Raw genomic sequence first — 25,734 nt, 5'->3', positions numbered from 1 at the left:
AAACACATTTTGGAAAGATCTTTAACGTGTGGCAACATGTACACTGCACAATTTGGTATTACAAAAGTATGAATACGATTTCAGCAAATACAGCATAGTAGCTTCTGAACACAGAACACCAACACATAAGAAGTGTGACATCCATGCTACGATACAGAAACAGAGGCCTTAGTAGCGCTCCGAAGAACTGGTAGTGAACTACAAATTCGAAAAAATATGACGCGATAATATGTATTCTTGCTTCGCGAAATATGTGGCTGAATGCATGTTCAATTACTCCATAGAAAATCCGATTACATGTGTAATTGCTAAACAACTCATCTTGCTCTTTTTTGAAGGATAAATAAACTTTTTGCCATTGTTGTTGCATAATTTGTAATCTATGTAAGAACTACAATAAATACGAAAAACTAACATTGAAGATTGGTCTTTTTTAGCTTGTGTTCCCTTTTAAGATGAATCAAACACAAATGCACCAGTAAAATTCTAAATGAAGCCACATTTGGCTGGTCTTCTGGGCCTGAAATTTTTCTAAGTGGGTGGCCCTCAGTGTTAAGTTCTGAAAGAGTCAAACGCTGCACGATTTAGGAAATTCATCACATATTCTGAAATGTAACATACTTCGTCTTGCGCAAAAAAGGAATTTACTTTGAAAGTAACACTTCTCAAACCACCATTTGCAATATTTTCATGCTACTTATCATAAGTGTGAACAGTTGGGACTTCACACTCATCGAATGCAGTTTGATGCTGTGATATATTACATAGTCTTCATCCTTACCCCTTTGACACATTTTGCTGTTGGCACATGCTTGTATGTACACTGCTTTGTTGTTGTGAATAGCGCATTTTCTTTGGAACTAAATATTTATTTTTGTGTTAATTTCTCATTTATTTTTTATTGCTGCAGTATTATTCTGCAGTAGCAGGCTGAAGTCAAATTACCTGTTAGAATATCAGTTCTTACCAGTCAAAATTACAGGAATTTAACTTAACTAAAACAACGAAAAGTTCCCGGAATCCTAAAACAGTCCAAGATGAAAAAAATTCCCAAATTTTCCAGTTCTGTGGTGTATACACCCTGTGGAACATATACCATGTTTGAACATTATGAATTACATCTAAGAAAATGATGTACTGACAAACAAACAGCACATATTCAGAAAGTATTGTTCTTGTGAACCACAGCTAGCTCTTCATCAACATGAATTAATGAGTGCTATCGGCAGGAAATCTCAAATCTATTCCGTATTTGTAGATTTCCAGATGGGTTTTGACTTCACACCACATAAGATACTTCTAATCAAATTACATCGCTATGGGGTATCAGTCGTGCAACTGGATATGGTTATCCTGTCAGAACGGTCATAGTTTGTAGTAACTGATGGAAAGTCAAAAGTGGCATCTGGCATTACCAAGGAAGTGTTATAGGAGTTCTGCTGTTCGTAATCTATTTAAATGATTTAAGAACAATCTGAGCCACTCTCTTAGAATGTTTGCAGGTGATGCTGTTATTTACTGTTTAGTATCTTCATTTGAAGAACAAAACCAACTGCAAACTTTTTTAGACATGATATCTGCATGGTGCGAAACGTGACAACTTACTCTGAACAATGAAATGTGTCATCCACTAAGTACTAAATGGAATCAAATTTCACTTACACAATAAATCACACAAATATAAAGGATGTCAATTCAATAAAATACTCAGTGATTACAATTACAAATAACTTGGAATGGTCACATAAATAATGCTGCAAGGAAAGTAAAGCACAGACTGTGTCTTAGTGACAGAACATTTTAAGATGCAACAAAACCACTATGCTCATCTCTCGTCTTCTGGACTACCGCTGTACGGTATGGGATCTCTTTCAGACAGGATTGACGACAGCCATCGAGAAGGTGCAAAGAAGGGCACTCGTCTCATTATCACGAAATAGAAGAGAGAGTGTCACAAATATGATATGCCAGTTGGGATAATCATCATTAAAACTATAGTATTTTTCGTTGCTACCACAACATCTCACAAACTTTCAATCACCAACTTTCTCCTACACAGTAAGAAATGATAACCAAAATACAATAAGAGAAATCAGAGTTCGCACGGAAAGATTTAAGTGTACATTTTCCTTACAACTTCTTCGAGAATGGACAAGTAGAGAGGTTCGATGAACCCTCTTCCAGAAACTTAAGTGTGAATTGCAGGGCAGTCATGTATATGTACATCTACTCATTTCATTATATTCTGCATGTCAATGCGGTTTTATTGAGACCACTAATTGTTCAGTTCCTCTTTGGGAATATCAATAATATCTCTGCACGACACCACCTTTGCTGTAGTTCACGGTGTTGACAGCTCAATTTCAACTGCATTTTCGCAAGGCATTTAATTTTCTGGAGATTTGTTGCTGTTGGGGACTTGAAGATTCCACTGAGCGTCCCAATTCTCAATAACCTAAGAGTTTTAAAGTGTCAGCAATGCCTTCTACACCCTTTTCAGTGTAAGAAGACAAAACTTTCTCAAAGCTGCCCTCCTTCCTGTTAATTATTAAACACACTTTCTGTCTCGCAGCATGTGTTCAGTTACTACAAACTGCTTTGTCAGGCTGGGTGTTTATATCCTCCAGCGGTACACCGATTCTTTTGGGACTTGAAAAGAGAGATGTTTGACGGTTCTGTCTCAGTCCCAAGAGCAGCTAGGAAAACAGACAGTGCCATACATCCAAAGCAAGTGTTACACAACTGAGGTGCAGCAGGTTCCCCACATGTCTGTTCTGTTCCACCTCAACAGCATGACCATCATCTCAGCTCACAGCACATTGAGTTTTTTTTTCTTTTTTAATAGGTGTTTGTATCATCTTTGCAATCTAGGTGGTTAAGCCAAGATTCCTGTTCCCTGTAACACACAACATTCCACCGCCATAGTATGTGATGGTCACTGTGGCAGGTCCAAAATTTCTAGTTACAGGGAATGGTGACACCAAGCTCGAACCCAGCAATCTAACACTGTGCTCCTTGACATGCTCACCATTTAGGTGGGTCACACAAGACTTTATCGAAAATACCATTGATGGGAGAAGCATCATCACCTCTTCTGACAGTAATGAGTTCTGAAATATTTTTCCGATATCCTGTATGACAAGTAACTGTGGAAGAGTAAAGAGTGTTTTCCAAAGGTATGGGAATATTCCTTAGCTGACAGAAGGTGGTGGGGATGCAGCTGGCCATCTGCCTGCCACATTGGCATTAAATAGCAATGGAACAGTGAACACATTGCATGTACGCTGTCAAAGCGTTCCACCCTAATGGTAGTTCTTATGTGCAGACATGTTGTGCTTTTCACTCCCATTTTCAAATTAGTCGATATCAACTGGTGTCCGCCTGTGCGATTAAAAAGTAAGTTAACAACATTGTAGTGAAATGGTCAGTGACAATAAAGAAGACTAAAAAACAGACACAGTAATGGATTATTGACCAGGCCCATTTTCATTTGTCAGGTTACATCAATAAGTGAAAATTTAGGTTCTGGAGTGACATGAATACTGGACATCAGCACTCAGCAACATCTCCATTCCACAAAAGCTACTGCACTGTGTTTTCATCAGGGATAATAGGACACTCCCTTCCGAAAGTTGTGCTAGGAAGTCACAGACACGTGCAGACACATTGAGAAACATTTACTATATAACTTCCTCAGTACAAAGTAAGCAAGGAGACATTTTTAAACAAGATGGAGCAACTTCACACACAGCACGAAAAATCAACAACAACATTCATGCTTACTTTCAAATCATGTGATCTATGTAAATGGAAATCATACGACCTCATTTACTGGACTTCAGGAGAGTACGTACGTTCTATACCTACAGTTTTAAACTTGCAATATTGATGACCCACTAACTCAGGACCTTCAAGAGTTAGAGATCTAAAATTTTTCGGAAGTATATAGTTCCACTCCTTTTCCTATTACTGAACCAGGATCAGAATATACAGACAAATAATTAGTTAATTATGATTTTTCAAAAATTAAGTTCAATTTTTTTAAAATGTCCCCTGCTCCTTCTCTAAGGAAAAACCGTTACAAGTTGAGATGTGGCTCAGCAGATGCACAGTACTAAGAGGGAACATAGTGTAAAGTAAGACATATTATCTGTAATAGTTCCCAAGACAATGGGTCAAACATTTTAAAAATGTTTTATTTAATATTAACTCACATATGGAGCCATGCCAGCTCCTAGAAACAGCCAGGCCCATAATGAGCATTATCTGGATCGTGTATTTTATCATCCTGCAAACCTAGAAGCTTCCTTCTTTTCCTGTTTCTTGCTTCTTTAGTCATTTCCTCTGCTGCACACTGCACTTTCATGATCCAGAGTCGATCCATTTGCTGGAAGGCTTGGAGTGTGTTGGCTCCTGGAGTGATACCTAGTTGCTCTAGTACCCCAATTCATCCCTTATTGCCATCATTAAATGTTGTCACAGCATCAAAAACACCCAAGCATAGAGGTTTAACATCTACAAAAACATTTTTTTGGCATGTGGGTCCAAATGACATTATTGAAAGACTCATTCGGGTTTTGCATTCAACCATGGAGACAATTGGAGAGAAGATCAGAATGAGGTAACACACTATATATTGGCTTAATTACCTCCATCACTGCAGATGGCATGTTGTTTTTGTGCCTAAATTGTTCCTCTGGACCTGCTGCCTGAGCTTTGCGGTACTCGCACCATGAATCAGCACCAGATGGGCAAGGACCATGCATCGACAGTGGATGATTTGTGGAAGAATGTAGCCCACAATGCTCTTTTCATTCCTTGAAGGTCATGTGTGTTCCTTATTGCCATTCCATAATAGTGCTGGAGTTCATCACTGTTTTCGTCTGTAAGTCTTCCTTTAAAATTTAGAGTTTTTCCATCCAATAACTTCTCTTTTCCTTTCATCAGCTTCAATTTTCAAAGGCATGATCCCATCAATTTTTTAATGTGGCCCACACATTCGATCTTCAAAATATTCTTTTCACCATAAGGTTGACTTTCCATGACTGATTTGAAGGCCTTCAAATCATCCCCTCCAAGTAATCAGTGTAGCACACACCTCTTTCCTGCTGTGAGCGTCAGAAGATAGAAACAACTGCGGTAGCCTCCATACCCCCCACTAGTTCCTCATAATTCTTGGCACAATTTGTTGTATGATTTTCACTTGTTTCATTGTTAATTGATTTACATTGTGTCAGTATTTAGTTAGCACCTCAATGGCTACAATTTTACCTGTGTCTATACTAGTGACTGTTGCAACTGCACTTTAAGATGTGTGGCCTCTTTTCTGCCATGTACCATTAACTGCCACAGACAAGTCTGTCATATAATTCTACTGCTTCTCTAGTAGCAGCTTTCATAGAAGCAACAGCAACAGATTTGACAAATTCACCAATTACTTAAGTGTATTTACTTGATCTGGTTAGTGCGTTTGACAAGTTCAGTGTCACACATAATACTTGAGCTGCAGTCAATCCTTTACCTATGAACCTCATTCCATACAGAATCTAACATTGCTCTCAAACAAGTCGTTCTTGCACTTACAAGAAGTCCAAAATAACGTAGAGAGCCAGTCAACTTTACATTGAACAAGTTTGTTAGCTAGTCAAGTTCTTGCACATGTGTCCTCAAAGATGATAATTTGCCCACCACAAACCTTACATGATACAGCATCTAGTAAAACTTGTCCTAACACACTTAAATCTAATAAAACATCTGTTACATGACCTCCTTTGTCAATAAATACGGCCTCGAGGTTTCCAAGTTTCCTCCTCGAAGCACTAGTAGGTGTGTCCTTTTCATGTGTCTGTGAAACATCTATTTCAGGACCAGCTCTGGATCCAGATCCAGTTGTATGCCGATTCCCATGGAAACATCGCTTCTTAAAAGAACTCTTTCTTTTCATCACAGGGTGTATACGTGGACGAGGGAAAAAAAAATCTCGGATTTTTCTGGGATTTCCCAGTTAAAAATACACTCTCTCCCGGATGAATATACACTTTTTCCGTGGTAAATATAATAGTATACTTTTCCTCGGAACTGTAAAACGTATCAACCTTTACAATGGCTGTGGTTTTATACATCGGCGTAGAAATTCCCGGCACTTCAGAAAACTAAACTCCGTGGAAAAAACACGTTTTGGAAAGATGTGTGATGTGCAGCAACATGTACACTGCATATTTATGTATTACGAAAGTATAAATTCGAATTCCACCAAACACCGCTTGTTACTTTCAGAAGGATTGAAATCGAGATTGCGATGTGCTTTTGTAAGCCAGTCTTAGCTCGTGTCAAGTGATCTCGCCAACCGATGACAGCGGATATTCAGAGCATAGGACACGTGATGATGTCAGCCAATTGCATCATCACTGTTAAGTAGCGAGAACACACAAATAGGAAAAGGTAATGGTTTAAATTAACATACATGGTGTTGCTACAAGAAAAGAAAAGCTTTCACGTATAATATCGGTCTCTAAGATTAATAAGTTGCAAGAGAAGCTAAGCTTTCACACATAATGTTGATCTTTTTCGCGAGTGTTACACTTTAAGATACATCACACAAGTGTGCCAGTAAAATTTTTAACGATATAAGTGTCTGATCTTCTGGGATCGAAAATATTCTAAATGGTCATCCTCAAAGATATGATTTTTGAATGAGAGTCAAACGCTTTGTGATTTAAGACATTCATCTTGCGTAAAAGGAAATTTACTTTACTTGAAAATAACGCTTTTCAAACAACCATTCGGAATATTTTCCTGCGACCTGTTAGAAATAGATTCGTTTCAGCAGTTGCACCAGGTGACAGGCATCACCGCACTTGCGCAGCTACGATGACGTAGGAAGCCTGTACGTTCGTACGTGTAAAAGATTAAAAGCTCTTACATTATGCCGTAAAAGAAACAAGACATACTCCAAGAGCATGAGAAATTTGTGAACCATACTAAAATGCATAATTCTGCTTAAAGTGCACATTCGTATCTCCAGATACAGATTAAAATTTTCTTGGAGTACCAGTACCGTACTATCTCCTGTTTGGTTCTTTATTATGGCATAATACAATACGTGCTAGAAGATGAAAACGTGAACTTGAAATGCAGCAAACAGTTGAAACTAGTCAATAGTGAACAGTTGAAACTAGCCAATAGTGTGGAATTAAACACTTCGTTTCAAATAGCAGAAAAGATTAATAAAAGTTATTTTCTTTAACAAGCCAACAAAAATAACTTCACTGTTCTGCAAGGCGATTAACACTCGACTGTCAGAAAGGTGGAACAAAATAAAATCAGAAACTAATATTATATTTTAGTCTTCTGTAATTATGTGAATGTATTTAATTCACTTGATGGCTCGCAGCACCAGAAATCCGTTTTGTTTTCATTTGACGTGAGAGCAATAAACGAAGAGGAAACAACAAAATCACTTAACGTAAACAGGGGTCATGTGTAGATTACCACCTCCCCACCACCACTCAGACTGCTCTGTGCATCAGGTCCGGATCTACGATATTTCGGAACCGGGACAATATTAGGTAGTGGGGCTCCCCCTCTCTCGAGCGTTTGAGATAGGACGCCAAAAATTTAAAAAAATTGACTTTTCAAAAATATCTTCATTTTGTAGCGCACATCTTTCTGAAGAGTCTGATACATAAAACATGTATGTTCGAGGGAACGTAAGACATGTTACTTGGTCTTAAAGTGTGCCGAAGTGCAGTGCCAACCCTCTTCACACAGCATTCTTCCATCACATGTCTCTCTGTTTCGCTCTGTGGAATTCAAACGTGTAATATATTGTAATTGGTGCTATCAAACTATATTCCGGCCAGTGGAAAGTAAAATGTTCTGTGGTGCCTCTCCTGCTCCCAGTCGGTCGGTTTGACATCCTGCCCCTCTTTAAAAAATCTCGCAATTAATACTGGATTTGATTATTTGTAACCGGCAGAACAAGAACTCTTTAGATAATTTGCAGTCTTTGCTGCCTATTAGCTAATAACTTACTGTACTGTGTGCCATAAAATTAAATATAGGATACATAAAACGAGTAGAGACAAGCAAGACAGTACACATTTCTTCATCCCTTAACTCCTAGCTTTTTTCTCTCTAATCCTGCCACAGCTTTATATGGTGTACTTTCTTTTCTGGGAAAGAATCTATTACCTGATCAAAGTTCGTCAACGTTTTGCCATATGAAAAAACGAAATGTCGTTGTCTAATACTAGAAAAGCTGTTAATACAAATAGTACCCAATTCTGCTGTGGTTTCTCGTTCTGATTACATCTATTTAGTCACTGTCTGCTAGATAAAACGTAATAGGCCTGCCTAATATTGCAGTAATTGTTATACGCACCAAATAAACGGGACTGTTTTGGCACAAATGGTTATTTTTATAACACGACAGAATATAATTCACGAAGTACCAATATCAAATGCTTATTAGGCCTACTACAAGCAAAAAGTTTTATGTTAGGAAATAGTTTCACATTTCATTCATACACTCTAGTTTCTGAAGCATGAGATCGAAAAGAAGTAACACGAAATTTTTATATGAATTTGAAATCGTCATATTCTTCCGTAATTTGTGTGAATCCCCATTCCTTCTCCTTCATCGCTCTAACAAACAATATTGTCATCACTACTTCTGTAACTATTCCTGCCAATGTCAACATTTATTCTCTGGTTAACTTCACTAACTCTGCCACAATCGCCTGTTTAGTTATCCCGCATTTACTCTCCGGTAAGACGTTATTACATGTTCGTAGAATGCGTTTTCCCCGCTACTCCCAAAATAGAACTGGTAGCCAGGGGTTGTATAATTGGCCCTTAGTAGTGTAGCGGTCTGGTCAAAAATTTTCTGTCAAAATTTCATTTTCTTGGATTCACGGAGAAGACAATACGTAATCTTTGTTGCCTGGTATTGCTGTTAGTCGTTTATTTCCACTCTGGTAGTCTGAATCTATGGAATTCGCTAGTAATTATAACAATGCTGATTATTTGCGAACCCAGTCAACCACACAAACAGCGATTGTCATTCACTCTTTCGTCTTTATTCGCTCAGCTCGTATAGACTATGCATGCATTCAAATCAGCTTACGATTCATTCAGAAATCAACTTAGAATTTGATCAAAAATGTTCAAAAATCAACAGGTATGCGTTAAAAATCATATGGGTACTGTAATCTATAGACCAACGTGCGCTGGATGCTAGGCGCTTTGTTAAACAGCGACAATGCACTACATCTCAGTAAACAAACCCTTTCATCTACTGAGACAAACACGATATTTTTCCTGTGTTTATATCCCTATTTCCTTGATATTTCCCTGACACATTTGAAATTCCCTGGTATTCCACAATTCCAGAATTTGTGGCAACCCTGCCTAATATATGCTTTTAAAATCGATAATGAAAGGGGAGGATCAAGATTAAAAGAAGAATACCTTTGTTAGGTAACAAAGCAGTGGACACAATTACCAAGTAGAGGACTATGAGGTACAGATCAACTGCTATCTCTGCCACCTACACTTTGATTAGTCAGTTTTATCTTCTTTAAACAGTTTCTGTTCTAAATATTTTTACACAGGACACACAAACAGCATGAGAAATGTCATTTTCAAGCAAGTGCATTATAATGACAGAATATTACATGAAAAATTTAATTTATTCCTTACCTTTATGAGCTGTGCTTTAGACAGTTTTTCATTCACTTCAGGTCTGTTCTGAATATTCTTTGCACGGTTGGCATATTCAAGTGTGCTCAATGTTTCTTCAATGTTGCACGAAGCTGGTGATATGGTGGCTATTATCGATGTTTTTGTTCTGCCTCCAAGAGAATCCTGAAGCAAACGTGTAAGCTTAGATTCTCGATACGGTATATGTGGAGCTTTCTCAACAAGTGCAGTTATAACTCGTCCCAAAGTTAAGAGAGACTGGTTGATATTGCCTGCCTCACGGGCACGTTTCTCAACTGCTCCTGAGCGGCCTATGTTCTCACTCCCAGCAAGATCAACAAGATTTAATTTGCCCGTTTTCAGTAGTTCCTCACTGTCAACAGCTTTCTCTCTCATATGGACTGTTATAGAGAACACTGTATGTGAGCGGCTGCAACAAAAGAAAAACAAGTGAACCAATACTGACATCACAATTAAGACAAACAGATTGAGGGTTTTTTTTTTTTTTTTTTTTTTTTTTTTTTTTTTTTTTTTTTTTTTTTTTTTTTTTTTTTTTTACTGGAATAAATGTATCAATTATTTATATAAGAATATACAGCCTACAGTTGCAGGTTAACTTTATCGTTTACCTAGGTTTCAACGTTAGTAATAATGTCTTCTTCAGAACATAAAATATTATTTAAATGTTTGCCTAAGACAGGCTATGTCCTAAGTCAACTTTATAAAACTTGATGCATAACCATAAGGTTTTTTCACCTCTATTAAACAAGCTGTAGCAACTTCACTTTTAGCCCGTTGACTAAGGACATAGCCTGTTTTAGGCAAACATTTAAATAATATTTTATGTTCTGAAGAAGACATTATTACTAATGTTGAAACCTAGGTAAACGATAAAGTTAACCTGCAACTGTAGGCTGTATATTCTTATATAAACAATATCAGTTGCTGTCACTGCATAAAAATGTTAAAAAGTATCAATTATTATTTGCTAATTAAATATGCAATGTTAAGTATTTCTAAACTGGTTTATAAATATTGATAGAATTAATTTTAAGAAAAATGGCATTATAATACACAGTAACTCAGTTCTAACAGCTGCAACAGGTATATTATGATAAGGTACAAAATCCAATGCACACACAATGCCAAACTTTAATAATAAAAAAGAAAAACAATAAAATAAAGGAAATCCAGGATGGAACAACAGTATGAGGAGGACAGATTCCTGTTCATGACATAAAAGTAGGTGCAGAGTGGCAGACAGGCACATTGAAAGACTGTTACGTATTATTCATCCATCAGACGATAGTCCATCAGATGTAGACAAATCTAAACACCCACAAATGCGCATCTCACAGATACATGCCCACTTTCATCTCCAGTCAGTAAGGCCCAACTGTGTCCGAGGTGAAGAGTTATCTTTGCTGGCGTGGGTAGTGGGTTTAGGGAAGAGGTGTGAGGCATGGAGTTGAGGGGATAGCATGGTAGAAGTGGTGGAAGAAGTTAGTCTTGCCTGTAGAAGCTTGAGGTAACATGGTGGACACAAGCTAGTGTGCTGCACTGAAGTGTGGTGGGGTGGCGGCCGGGGGGTGGGGGGTGGACAGGTTTGGCGAGGCAGAAGTAGCGAAGATAAAAGGACTGTGCAGGTGGACTGATGGGATAGAAGCCATGTGTAGAGCTAGAATGGTAACAGGGAGGGAGATGTATAGGTCGAGTTCAGGAACTAGCAAACATAGACAAGAGGGTTACAGAACTAAGAACTGTTGCAGTCAGTCACCATCTATGCAATTTAGGAAAGTTGATGTTTGTAGCAGTCTTTTTCAATGCACCTGCCTGGCACTTAACACTACTATGTAGTGAGTAGCAACTTATACTTTTCATACTGGAGATAAAATACGAACACTCGGTAGAAATGAATTTTGTTTTTGGAAGTTGACACACAAATATGCAGAAGTTCACATTTTACGTTGTCATACACTGCCAAGTGGTGATGTATTCGTGTCTGTGTAGCTTACGTTGCCAATACTGAAAACAATAAGGGCTATGTTTCATGCATCACAATTGCAGTGACTATTGCATGCAACTGCAAAGGGCATAAATACCATCTAAGAACAACTGGTCAAGTTTTAAACAGCCAGTACACTAACATACACGTTGGTTGTGTCAAATACTGATTTGTCTTCCACCTTGGGTTCTTCAAGAAACTATCAAATTTTGTAAACCAGATTTATATTATTTTGGCATACTATTCAGAAGCACAGGCTCTCAGGAGCAAAGAGATCCAACAATTCCCTGACCTGGCATTAATTAGTATGTAATAACTTTACAGGAACACTGTGTTACTGAAGATAACGTCAGTAAGGTGTATGAAGAATGAGGTAGTGGGTCTGGAGTCTGAAGGATGTTGGGAAAGGTAGTGTTCAATTGCAGTAAAGCAATGGGCATGAGGAATGTTGGTGTTTAGGGAGTTGGCGACATCAGTGACGAGTAGGGATTCGGTGGGCTGAAATTATTTCAGTGGGAGCACAATAACCAGCCAAAATGGAGTGTCCAGGACTGTTGCCGAGTTTGTGCCTTTTGGGGAACAAGTAGAAGTTGAGTGTGCGGGGTTTTATAGGGGTGAAGAGATAATGGATTCAGGGGAAATGTTCTGGGAAGGGCCTAAGGCTTTAAGCAGTGACTGTAGTGTGTTGGACTTCTGGGATGTGAGGGGATCACTGTAGCGGAATTTGAAGGTGGAAAAGTCAGTAATAGGTAGAGACCTTCTGCCAGGTGGTCTCAGCAATTCATAACAACAGTGGTGGAACCTTTGTCTGCAGTTAGGATGAATAGGTCAGGATTTGCTTTGAGGTTGTATATTTCTGTTCTTTCTTCTACTGAAAGATTGGTGTTCTGAGGAAGGTACCTGGGGAAGGATGGTGGGGCCAAGTTGGAGGTAAGGAATTCCTGGAATGTAGATAGGTGGGAGTGGGGGAGGATCACAGTTGAACAGTGGTATCAAATGGAAGAGACAGGGTTCAATGTTGGAATTTGGGTGGTTCTGGTTGGAGGGATGGCGGCAATGGAGTGCTTCCATTGCAGGGATTGGATTGCTACATTTTTTCATTTTGTAAAGTGCACAATTTACATTCCTGACCATTTAAAGCAAGTTGCCAATCTTTGCACCACTTTGAAATCTTATCAAGATCTACCTGAACATTTATGCAGCTTCTTTCAGACATTACTTCATTACAGAAAACTGTACCATCTGCAGAAAGTCTAGGGATTACTGTTAATATTGTCCACGAGGTCATTAATACACAACATTAACAGCAAGAGTCTAAATAGACTTCCCTGGGGCGCAATCGAAGTTATTTTCACATCTGATGACAAGTCTATATCCAAGATGACATACTGCACCCTCCCTACCAAAAAGTTCTCAGTCCAGTCACAAATTTCACTCGATTCCCTTATGATCGTACTTTTGACAATAAACATCGGTGTGGTAACAAGCCAAATGCTTCTCGCAAATCAGGAATTACAGCATTTACCCGACTGTCTTGATCCAAATCTTTCTGTATGTTATTTGATGAAAATGCGAGTTAGGTTTCACGTGATTGATATTTTCGAAATTCATGCTGGCTGGCATCTGTTGGAGATACTTCAGTATGTTTGAGCTCAGAATATGTTCTAATATTCCACAACAAATCTATGTCAAGGATATTGGACGGTGTTTTTGTGGATTGCTTCTACTGCCCTTCTCATGGACAGGTGCAACTTGTGCCTTTTTCCAAGAATTGGGCATGGTTTTTTGTACAAGGTATCTACAATAGATTATAGTTAGAAGATAGGCTAACTGTGCCGCAAATTCAGTACAGAATCTGACAGGCATTCCATATGGACCTGGAGCTTTTTACAGTTTTAACAATTTCAGATGTTTCTCAACACCACTGACAGTAATACTTATTTCATTCATTTATTTTCTTTGGTACGAGGACTAAATTGCAGCAATTCTCATGGGTCTTCCTTTGTACACGAACATTAGAAAACAGATAAGCATCTCAGCTTTTACATTGCTACCCTCAATTTCGGTCCTGTCTCATTCACTAGGTACTGGACACTACCTTTGGTACCACTAACAGTCTTTACATATGACCAGAATTTCTCTGGGTTCTGTGAAAATTCATTTGACAACATTCTACTACAGTAGTCATTGAAGCCACCACACATTGCTCTCGACAGTCAAACGCGTTTCATAGAGCATCTCTCTATTTACAGCCCCACGCTTTGTTTTACACCTATTATGCAGTAATATCTTTCTTTATATGCTTCTTTACAATGACTGTATACCATGGAGTTTCCCTTCCATTATGATCTGTTCCACTGGGTACATATCTATCCAGTGCATCATCAACTGCTATTTTTAAATTTGAGCCATAGTTTGCTTACATGTTCCCACCTTGTGCTGCAAGTTCCTCATTGTGATACAACACTAGTGATTTTTATATAGCTTGATTAACATATGTATCTTTCTGCTTGTTTTAGTTGCCCTCTGTACTTTGGTAATCATTGTTGCCACAACCACGTCATGATCACTGATACCCGTTTCGCGTGGACGTCCTCACAGATGTCAGGTCTATTTATTGCCATTATATCCAGTATACAGGGCTATTACAAATGATTCAAGCGATTTCATAAATTCACTGTAGCTCCATTCATTGACATATGGTCACGACACACTACAGATACGTAGAAAAACTCAAAGTTTTGTTCGGCTGAAGCCGTACTTCAGGTTTCTGCCACCAGAGCGCGCGAGAGCACAGTGAGACAAAATGGCGATAGGAGCCGAGAAAGCGTATGTCGTGCTTGAAATGCACTCACATCAGTCAGTCATAACAGTGCAACGACACTTCAGGACGAAGTTCAACAAAGATCCACCAACTGCTAACTCCATTCGGCGATGGTAGGCGCAGTTTAAAGCTTCTGGATGCCTCTGTAAGCGGAAATCAACGGGTCGGCCTGCAGTGAGCGAAGAAATGGTTGAACGCGTGCGGGCAAGTTTCACGCGTAGCCCGCGGAAGTCGACGAATAAAGCAAGCAAGGAGCTAAACGTACCACAGCCACCGGTTTGGAAAATCTTACGGAAAAGGCTAAAGCAGAAGACTTACCGTTTACAATTGCTACAAGCCCTGACACCAGGTGACAAAGTCAAACGCTTTTAATTTTCGGCGCGGTTGCAACAGCTCATGGAAGAGGATGCGTTCAGTGCGAAACTTGTTTTCAGTGATGAAGCAACATTTTTTCTTAATGGTGAAGTGAACAGACACAATGTGCGAATCTGGGCGGTAGAGAAGCCTCACGCATTCGTGCAGCATCTTCGCAATTCAGGAAAAGTTAACGTGTTTTGTGCAATCTTACGGTTTAAAGTTTACGGCCCCTTTTTCTTCTGCGAAAAAAAAACGTTACAGGACACGTGTATCTGGACATGCTGGAAAATTGGCTCATGCCACAACTGGAGACCGACAGCGCCGACTTCATCTTTCAACAGGATGGTGCTCCACCACACTTCCATCATGATGTTCGGCATTTCTTAAACAGGAGATTGGAAAACTGATGGATCGGTCATGGTGGAGATCATGATCAGCAATTCATGTCATGGCCTCCATGCTCTCCCGACTTAACCCCATGCGATTTCTTTCTGTGGGGTTATGTGAAAGATTCAGTGTTTAAACCTCCTCTACCAAGAAACGTGCCAGAACTGCGAGCTTGCATCAACGATACTTTCGAACTCATTGATGGGGACGTGCTGCGCCGAGTGTGGGAAGAACTTGATTATCCGCTTGATGTCTGCCGAATCACTAAAGGGGCACATATCGAACATTTGCGAATGCCTAAAAAACTTTTTGAGTTTTCGTATGTGTGTGCAAAGCATTGTGAAAATATCTCAAATAATAAAGTTATTGTAGAGCTGTGAAATCGCTTCAATCATTTGTAATAACCCTGTATTTCCATCAAGAGTGGGGTTGTGAACTATTTGCTCTACGTAGTTTTCACAGGAGGCATTTAATAATAGTGCACAGGGCATGTTATCATGCAAACCGGTAACGAAGCTGTTATTTTTCCAATTAATTGTTGAATGATTAAAGTCTCCACTGATGATTACAGTATGATTGGGGAACTTGGGCAAACTGGGGTTTTCTACGATGTTTTCGGTTACATAAGGAGATGAGTATGGTGGGCAATTAAGGGATCCAGTAACCATTTTAAGCACAACCATGATACCACTGCGACAAATATGCCACCTCCATTTTGCGTTAGCCTATCCTTTCAATATACACTCATATTTTCCCCCCAAAATCTCACCGTTTCAACCAGCTCTCTGCACTTAGTATTATGTGGGCTTCACTGCTTTTCATAAGCACCTCAAATCTCTGGCACTTTGTTGCAAATGCTTTAGCAGTTTATCATTACGAGTTTACTACTCTCGCCTGTGTTAGGCATTTCTTTCAATCTTACACCGATACTTCCAGCTTTCCTACAGCTATCATTTATCTGGACTTGATAGATAGTTATACTTATATGGGGTGGGACACTACGAATGTAGTGTGTGGACATACAAGGTGAGAATGTGGGTCTCGTGGGAGGCATGTGCGAGATAGTCCCTGCAGTCACGCTATCCTCTGTGCCCTCGGTGGCTCAGATGGATAGAGCGTCTGCCATGTAAGCAGGAGATCGCGGGTTCGAGTCCCGGTCGGGGCACACATTTTTACTTGTCCCTGTTGATATATATCAACACCCGTCAACAGCTGAAGGTATTGATATAATTCCAATTTCGATAGAGAGTTGCCAAATGTAAGAAAAAAACCTTTGTGTGCACCCCATACAGTGTCAGCTACCTGAGTAGCAGTCTGGTGTGCAGTGCACACCTGACCAGTTCAGGAGCACCCAACTGTTCTCAGCCCTATGGCGCAAGTCCAGGAAGTGGCAGCTTAGCTTGTCATTGAACCTCTGAAGTCTCTGATTCAGTCCTTCCACTCAACTAAGGCTGGTCTTCCCAACCCTCTCTGCCAGTTCCTGGGATGATTCAAGTATAACCTCACAGCCCAGATGACAGGTATCATTTGTTCCAAGGTGCACCACAATCTGCAGCTGGTTGCACCATGTTCCCTCAATGGCTGCTGGAATAGCCTCTTCAACATGGTGAATGAGGCCAGGCATGCACACCGAGTGCATCTGGTGTCCTTTCCTGCCCATTGTTCCCATTTCCCTACAGTGTACCATCATTCACCACACATTTGACTGCCGATTATATTAGACCGCTACCCTTTTGAGTTTGCTTCCTTTTCACACCAGAAAAAATAGGTTCCCCAAAACAGATGAAGTGAGTCCCGCTGGTTCAGTTTCAGTACCAGAGAAAAACAGCACCTCAAACTTGTTGGTTAAGGGGATTGGTATAACATCCTGTATCCTCTCTGCTTCCCACCAACGGTGTACAGGACACCTGGATCTACCATCGAAACACCACTTGTAGTCATGTGAGTGGACAAGTAATGACAGATACCACACTTTCTGCAGGGGAGACAGGATCCACAGGAGATTATAGTATTTGAAGCACATCTGGTACCGGTACCACAGGCACACGACTCTCGGGAGCTCTTCAAACACACTAATTTGCAGCAGCTGCCAATTGTCTGACACTAGCCAGGGTGATTTCCAGCTGCTTAAAAACATCAACCAACTCATCCCAACTGAGACCAGCACTCATAGTGGGCTGCATTTTGGCTGGTGCAACATATTAAAGGACAGTGATACAAATAACTTTAAACAAAGCCTGCTGATAATCTTATATATCTGCTGAGTTAAGAAAGTTACTAATTCCCTGTAAGAATTAAAGCAAATACACAAAATGAGGTATCTATTAAGATATCACAAAACCTATGGTAAAAATTACTAAGTCCTAAAATTTGAGGTTAGTTACTGGAAAAATTGAAAACAGAATTCTATGATAAATGTATATTATATACTCCTCTTTAACGGAAAACTGGAAGTAAACAGTATGTACGTTAGAATATTTGCTATAGTAACAATGACAAATGCCGATTTAGTAAAAATTAACTGATGCACTGGACAATGGTAACTTCTGAAAATACTCAAATATGCACATTTATTTGCGCTGATATACAATGAAATTCAGGGTGATCTATTCTTCGCAGTAAATGTAAATCGCAAATGCTGATTTGCTATGAAATAAGTTACCTAAAAACACTCATACCATAGATGTCTAAATTTTATTTAAAACTGAGAGCAGAACGATAACATTTCTTTATCGAGATACTTTTGTATCCGAAGGAACCGTCTCGCACAATACGTCGATTTCTGTACTTACGCACCGCAAATCATGCTCGTAACGATCGTCTTATTTAATGAATGATTCAAGATAATGAAACTAAGTGTTTTGCAAATGACAGCACACAAAAAGGCACTATATTGTACAACAAATACTCTTAAACTTTTTTAATCACTAAGATATGGAAGGAAGCTGCACCCAGCAGCAACAGGTCGGAGGCTCAGGACACATACAGACATTAATATCACTGTAGGAAAACTTAAGTAGCATGTGGATGTAAGTCCACAGCATCTGGCACATGGTGGAGCAAGACTGCATATATGTTCACAGCCGTGAAAGGGTTAATTAACACCAGAGAAATAGCAGAAAGTTAAACAAAGCAGTTTCATGTTTGATTCGTTGCACCATGCTTGTCTCGTGATCTGAGCCAAGTGCAGTTATTGGTTCCTACCTCTGACTGCCAATGTGTATTCACTTCAGTTTATTTCTTGCAGGCCAGTCCACTTTAGGTTCCTATTTCCCTGTTTTATTTAATGGAGCTATAAACCATTAGAAGATATTCTTTACCAAACCTTTAACTCTTTACACAAAGTCTTCTCACATGCTCAACTCAGTAAGCTGAGTTAATAACTTATACTTGTTTGTCAATGATATGAATTAGTTCTGTTTATCGCGCAAGTCCTGCATATCAGGGGTATAGTCATGAAATTAATATAGTTCCCTTGTGCTAAATCTGTGTAACAGCAATTTGGCACAACCCTACACATTTGCTTAAACCAACGTTAGCAATTTGCCTCACTCTGGCTAGCTTCAAAAAATGGGAACTTTGTTAGTTTGAATTTAACTCAATACCACAAATAGCACTTTCGATCAGTGTTAATTTCTTCGTGGTTCCATATGTGGACGTCAAAATGTGCTGTGGCCAGCATTGCTATAGATCATGCACTACAGTTTATTGCACACATTTACGAAAAAGATCAAACGACAGAAAACCTCTTTACACCACAGTTACTCATTGTGGCTTGATGAAAACATTCAAATTCCAGGTGAAAAACTTCATGAAGAATCACTTTTAAAGAGAAAAGGAATGAGATATAAGGTGCTAACATTGAACAACATAGGAAGGTTTTCTGTTTAGGTCACATGATATAAAATTTATTTTGAACCATTCTCATGTTCTGCATGTAATACAATAATCATATAAAAACAGGTCATCTGCCACCATTTCTATTGAATATAAAATGCAAATTAAACATTTTTTGCAGAGCATCACTAACACCAGTAAAGCATTTTATACTCTCCAAAGAGATGAGCTGTAGTTGACATTACACAGGACGAGAGCGCACAGCTCCACCACAGCAGCAGCTGGCAGGTGCCAGCAAGTGGGCTCCAGAGAGCTCTGATGCATGCGGCATTCACAGGCAGACAGTATTCCAAGAAATCTGCTGCAAAAATGTTATTGGACAGAACTGTTATTACTGGTGTGTCAAAAAGTGAAATACACTGTAGCTGTGCTACAATTACACTCAGTGCTCCAGCATTCGGACGAAAGTCGTCGTAAAAATTTAGGAAACAAGCAGTTTCAACAGCGTGACATTGCATTCAGACAATGTGCTATTTACCACTAGACCAAAGGCACAGACCAATCTTAACAACTCAAACAGAAGACAGACTTCCTCCACTGACTGCAACAGCCTGCAGTGTCGCCAGACTGTGCAAATAGTCAGACTTTCAGCATGGTCATATTATTCGACCCATGTCATGATCAGCACAGGCTTACATTCAGTGGCCGACAGCTACCAGCAAGATTTATGTCAAAGAGAGTACATCTGGCAAACAACACTGAATGGCAGTAAATTACAGACTGGGGGAAAACCAGAAAAGAAGTTAATGCATTTGGGCTGTGGCACTACAGAACGACGCTGAAAATTAAGTGTACTGGCAAGACAAGAGGTGCTTTTTACGAAGAATCAACAACAGATAATATAATAACCAACTAAAAGCAATGACAGAATTATGAAACATGTTAAGACATCAGGAAATAACTTACAGCACCAGAAGGAGCTGCAGACTGAGTAACTGTGTGGAAAGACAGATACTGGAATATACCCCATGAATAATTAAGGACAATGGATGTAAGTGCGACATTTGATGTAAGTGCTATTCTTAAAAGAAAAAATGCTACAAAAATGGCCCATTTTGTTGGTTTGTATCTTAATTCAATACCTCAAATACCACTTTCAATCACTGTTACGTTTTTCATTAATCCTTATGTGGACCTCAAACTGTGCAGTGTGCCTGCAATGTTACAGAGCACACACTGTAAGGTATACACACATCTTGATGGGCTACATCAAATTAGTCTGAGGACTGTTGGAAAAGCTGATCAGTGTCCATATAGCCAATAATTATTCATACATCAAAGGTAGCTGAATTCAAATTATATACAAAATTCAGGATGGCTTTATATTTTGCTAAAAATAATTTAGCAAAGAAATAAAAACAACCCTTATCTGCAATTTCTCTGAGCAATAAGTGGGGTACTGCATCACATTAAAGACCACTATCTCATTCTTATGTCAAAATAACAAGAATTCTGCAACCGAAGAATTATGGCACACAAGAAAGCACCGAAAGGCATGTACCCACTAGCAAGTAATTTCCACAAGTTTATGCTGAACTGTTCACACTTTAACAAAAACTTCTACAAGTTGTTTGGGAAAGTTAATTTCAGGAACCTGCAAGTACTTGCAGACATGTTTTGCTTCATGAGATTTCTCAAAGCAGCTAGCACCACTATTGAATAATTATTATTGTATTATTATCATTATTTTCAAGTTTTGAAGGAACATGTAGTTAGTTTCTTTTCTGCACCGAGACCATAATCTGTGAATGCTTTTGCATATTGATGCATCTGTTGTCTCAACATCTGCTACAATATTTTCCTGTTATGTCCCACTTTCTAATCCTATTCTTAAAATCCAAATTTTTCTCATCACATAATACACAGAGACACACTACTTACTGTTAACAACTGTATCATGTCACTGGTTAACTTCTCCTTCTCCTTCTGCTACTGATGCTGCTCCTCCTCCTCCCTAGTTTTGACACCAACATTTTTGTACCAGTATTGAACACACGAAACTTTTGGAAGTCTGAGAAAAACTTTTGCAATCGGCATGTTTGGCAAGTAACCGCAAAAATGACAAGAAACTGTTTCCACTAGCTTGTGGAAGTAGACTTGTTGGGTGAATTTCCACTCCTAATGTCTTGCAGAAGTAGCTTCTACAAATGAATTGTGGAAAGTTTACTTGGTAATGAACATGCTTAACCAAATGCAAAGAAAAGCCAGTTACTTTGTGTCATGTGTACAACTAGAATGTAGTGCAGCAGAAGAACAATGTCTATGTGAGGGGTGGCCGACCTGCGGCCCGCAGGGTGCTAATTTTTGGCCTGCAGAGCTGTTTCCTGTTTGAAAAGGAAGGGGGGTGGAATCACTATACTGGATTTATTTTGAAAATAATCCCACACACCATCTTGAAGAAAATATAGTTCGCCTTGACGATATGCAATCAATAATCAGCAGTAGTAGTAGTAGTAGTAGTAGTAGTAGTAGTATGGATCATGCAACTGGATACATTTGTTGCACTGCAAGAGTCAGACGAGTGCCAAACATAGCCAATATATCCCATATTCAATTTTACTACAAACTCAAAACACGATCGACTGTAAAGTTAAGGCCCTTCGGGTGTATATTTGGTGCAGATTCGATTGTGATAGACCTACCATCACTTCAGGCAAGTTTGCCAGCTTTTATGTTTTTACAATTAATCTCTGATGCTTGTCTTTAGTTTTAGTAGAGTTGTATTATGTATTCAATTTGGCGAGTAGGTACACCGAACGACATTAGCAATAGTTTCTGCCTCAGTGCCTTCTTTTCATTTTAGTAGTACAAAGTAAATACATACTTAAAATTAATAATGTGTCTTTGCTGACGAGGTTTAAGACTCCTCACAATAACGGTAGAAAAGGGACTCTCCTAGTGTAACTTCATCCAACTCTCTTTCTTATTTACAGCATTTAAGAATGTTATCAACTTAAAATGTAGAAAACTTTTAAGGAACAGTTGTGACGAAAGAAGTCAACATGGAAGTCAAAATTTTAAAGTAAGGTTGATAAGTTACTTGAAACATACATAATTTTTTATATTTATAATGCAAGCTGTGGAGAACTAAAATATCAGATTCCTAAAGCAGTTTAATACTACTCACAACTATCAAAAATTTTCAAGAGAACAGACTATGAAGTTTCTCAAGTGCATACAATACTCAAGTGAAAGACAGATAACTCGACGAGTAGTGTAACACTGTCGTACGATGCTAGCTATCCCTGTGGAGGACAAGGGTTCGACTGCCAGGTGGATTGTGTTTTTAAACGTAAGTGAATGGCTGATATATATTTTTAAACACAGTCGCATGCTCTACAAGCATTTCTGGTAAGTGTGAAATACATAAATATCGAAATATTCACGTGACTGTCTATCGTCAACAAATAGGATGTAAGGAGGAGAAAGTTAGAAAGAGTTCAAAACTTTTCAAGATAAGTGAACTACAAACTTTTTTTTTTGTGGAATATAAAACAAAACCCACGTGTCTGATATGCAATGAATCTGCCTCAGTTCCAAAAGAATATAACATCAAACAGCATTACAAGACCAAAAATGCAGTTATGTTTGATAAGTACAAGGGACAATTTTGACAAGATCAGGTAAACGACTTAAAAAAAACTTTGTGCTCAACATTATTTTTTTTTTTTTTTTTACAGTATTCGGATGGTGAAATGGTTAAGGAATGTGTAGAGAGTTGTTGAAATTGTGTGTCCAGAAACAAAAAATGATTTCTCAAAAGTAAGCCTGTCTCGTCAGACTATTACTAGACATGTGGACGAAATTAAAAGACAAATTGAAGATAATTTAAAAAGTCGTGAATCTGAGTATATTTTATTCTCCAGCTTTGGACCAATGGACAGATATGGCGGATACCACTGAAGTGGTGATTTATGTCAGAGGTGTTGATGCCCATTTTAATGAGAGAGACAAATTAGTAGTGCTGTATCCACTTTAAGGATACCAGAAGACGAAAGATTTGTTGAAAGCAATTATATGACATTAACCCTTAGCTACACGCGTCGCTGCGAGTTACGCCAGTACAAGCGCGCGGCACTCCATGCCGCAGTTCCATTTTCCAGAAATCATACCACATAGTATTTTTAAAATATTTATTGAGCAATAAAATTTAAGTAGTACAACTGTTACAAATGAGTCATGATGGCAAATATAATACTTTAGTAAATATTTTAAATATAACTCATTACTTATGACAATTAGGAACAAGGTTACATAAAAAACATAGCAATGAACAAATATTTAGAAATAATAAGTACTAAGATGTCACGCTTCGTCAAATGGAATGTTGCAAGCATTGCAAATAGTTCTGCAGGTGGAATGCTTTTTGCATACAAATCGCGTACACTCTGAGCATGTTATTGTAGTTTTATTCTTGTGATGTTTACCACGCTCATGGCATGGACCAGATCTTGGTCGCTCTCCTGAGGCTTGAGGGATTACTGGTAAATCAGAAGGCTCCTTGTATTTGACCGAATATGCTTTTATATCTAGGGGTAGTGATTGTATGTGAGCCCTCTCTTTCAGATAACCTTCAAGTAGGCTAAATCCCAAGTTCTCAATAAACTCTCCTCGCCTTGGCCTCTTTCTTTCCAACATTGATATGTCGTTGGCAACAAAAATAATATGGGCATTTACAACTGCCATATCTAAAAATCTGAAAAATAATGCTAGTGGCCACCTCCATGTCCTTCGTCTCTTGGAATAATCGGCACATTTTTGGTCATGTGAATCAACGCCACCTTTAGTTGCGTTATAATCAAGAATAATGTCTGGTTTTTATTTCCTTGCATACAGCTGGTTTACCCTGCATTGTGGACAGTAAAATGACATTTTTTTTAGGAACGTGAGACACCAGAGGGCAACAATCTTGAAAGCCAAATAAAGTTGACCCTAATGGGCGATTTTGGTTAGGAAGGAACTCAAGAGGCATGTCTGGCTTGTTCTTCTTCATGGTAGCTAGAAAGGTAACACCATTTTTGAGAAGGGTGTATAGCAAGCTCATAACCTGAATAATAATTATCAGTTGTTAAATTTCTCTTTGAACCTTTCAATGGTTCTACTAATCTCTCTATGATGCCCATCGGCTTATTCGATAGTACATACTGTCCTGGTCGCCACAATAAATCTCAAAATGTGATACATAATACGTTTTCGCATCACATAAGGCATACATTTTTATGCCATATTTGGCTGGCTTATCTGGCATACAGATGACGAAGCCACATCGGCCTCGAAATGGGTGGAGCATTTCATCAATGGTGACAAATGCAGATAAACAATAACTTTTCTGAAAATTTTCATTTATTTCTGAATAAACCTCTCTAATTGGAGCTAATTTACGTACCATACATCTCTGTGATCAACTGCAGTAGTCATCAAAGCGTAGGGAATGTACACTATTGGCCATTAAAATTGCTACACCACGAAGATGACTAGCTACAGATGCGAAATTTAACCGACACGAAGAAGATACTGTGATCTGCAAATGATTAGCTTTTCAGAGCATTCACACAAGGCTGGCACCAGTGGCGAGACCTACAACGTGCTGACATTAGGAAAGTTTCCAACTGATTTCTCATACACAGACAGCAGTTGACCAGTGTTGCCTGGTGAAACATCATTGTGATGCCTCATGTATGGAGCAGAAATGCGTACCATCACGTTTCCGACTTTCATAACGGGAGTATTGTAGCCTATCGCGATTGCGGTTTATCGTATCGCGACATTGCTGCTCGCGTTGGTCGAGATCCAATGACTGTTAGCAGAATATGGAAGAGGTGGGTTCAGGAGGGTAACACGGAACTCCATGCTGGATCCCAACGGCCTCATATCACTAGCAGTTGAGATGACAGGCATCTTATCTGCATGGCTGTAACGGATCGTGTAGACACATCTCGATTCCTGAGTCAACAGATGGGGACGTTTGCAACACAACAACCATCTCCACAAACAGTTTGACGACGTTTGCAGCAGCACGGACTATCAGCTCTGAAACCATGGCTGCGGTTACCCTTGACATTGCATCACAGACAGGAGCACCTGCGATGGTGTACTCAACGATGAACCTGGGTGCACAAATGGCAAAACGTCATTTTTTCGGATGAATCCAGGTTCTGTTTACAGTATCATGATGGTCACATCCGTGTTTGGCGACATCGCAGTGAACGCACATTGGAAGCGTGTATTCGTCATTGCCATTCTGGCTTATCACCCAGCATGATGGTATGGGGTGCAATTGGTTACACGTCTCAGTCACCTCTTGTTCGCATTGACGGCCCTTTGAACAGTGGACATTCCATTTCAGATGTGTTACAACCCGTGGCTCTACCCTTCATTCCATCCCTGCGAAATCCTACATTTCAGATCCCTGCAAAACCCTACATTTCAGGAGGATAATGCATGACCGCATGTTGCAGGTCCTGTATGGGCCTTTCTGGATACAGAAAATGTTCAACTGCTGCCCTGGCCAGCACATTCTCCAGATCTCTCACCAATTGAAAACGTCTGGTCAATGGTGACC

At 39.2% G+C, this 25,734-nt stretch overlaps 1 protein-coding gene and 1 non-coding gene across 2 annotated transcripts in view; one reads left to right on the top strand and one right to left on the bottom strand.

Annotated features, from left to right (window-relative positions):
• The window catches only part of LOC124612597 (kinesin-like protein KIF11-A), a 231,033-nt gene that overhangs the window by 129,053 nt on the left and 76,246 nt on the right, over positions 1 to 25,734 (bottom strand). Inside the window, exon 6 of the mRNA XM_047140884.1 lies at positions 9,703 to 10,132. Coding sequence (XP_046996840.1) covers positions 9,703 to 10,132 — 430 coding nt within the window. The remainder of the gene's footprint in view (positions 1 to 9,702; positions 10,133 to 25,734) is intronic.
• Positions 16,366 to 16,440, top strand: Trnat-ugu. The gene has a single exon. It is a non-coding gene; the product is annotated as a tRNA-Thr (tRNA).

The sequence above is a fragment of the Schistocerca americana genome, chromosome 1, assembly GCF_021461395.2.
Source record: "Schistocerca americana isolate TAMUIC-IGC-003095 chromosome 1, iqSchAmer2.1, whole genome shotgun sequence".
In the NCBI taxonomy this organism is placed as follows: domain Eukaryota; kingdom Metazoa; phylum Arthropoda; class Insecta; order Orthoptera; family Acrididae; genus Schistocerca; species Schistocerca americana.
Note: the sequence above shows the minus strand (reverse complement) of the source record. Positions and strands in the feature narration are given on the sequence as shown.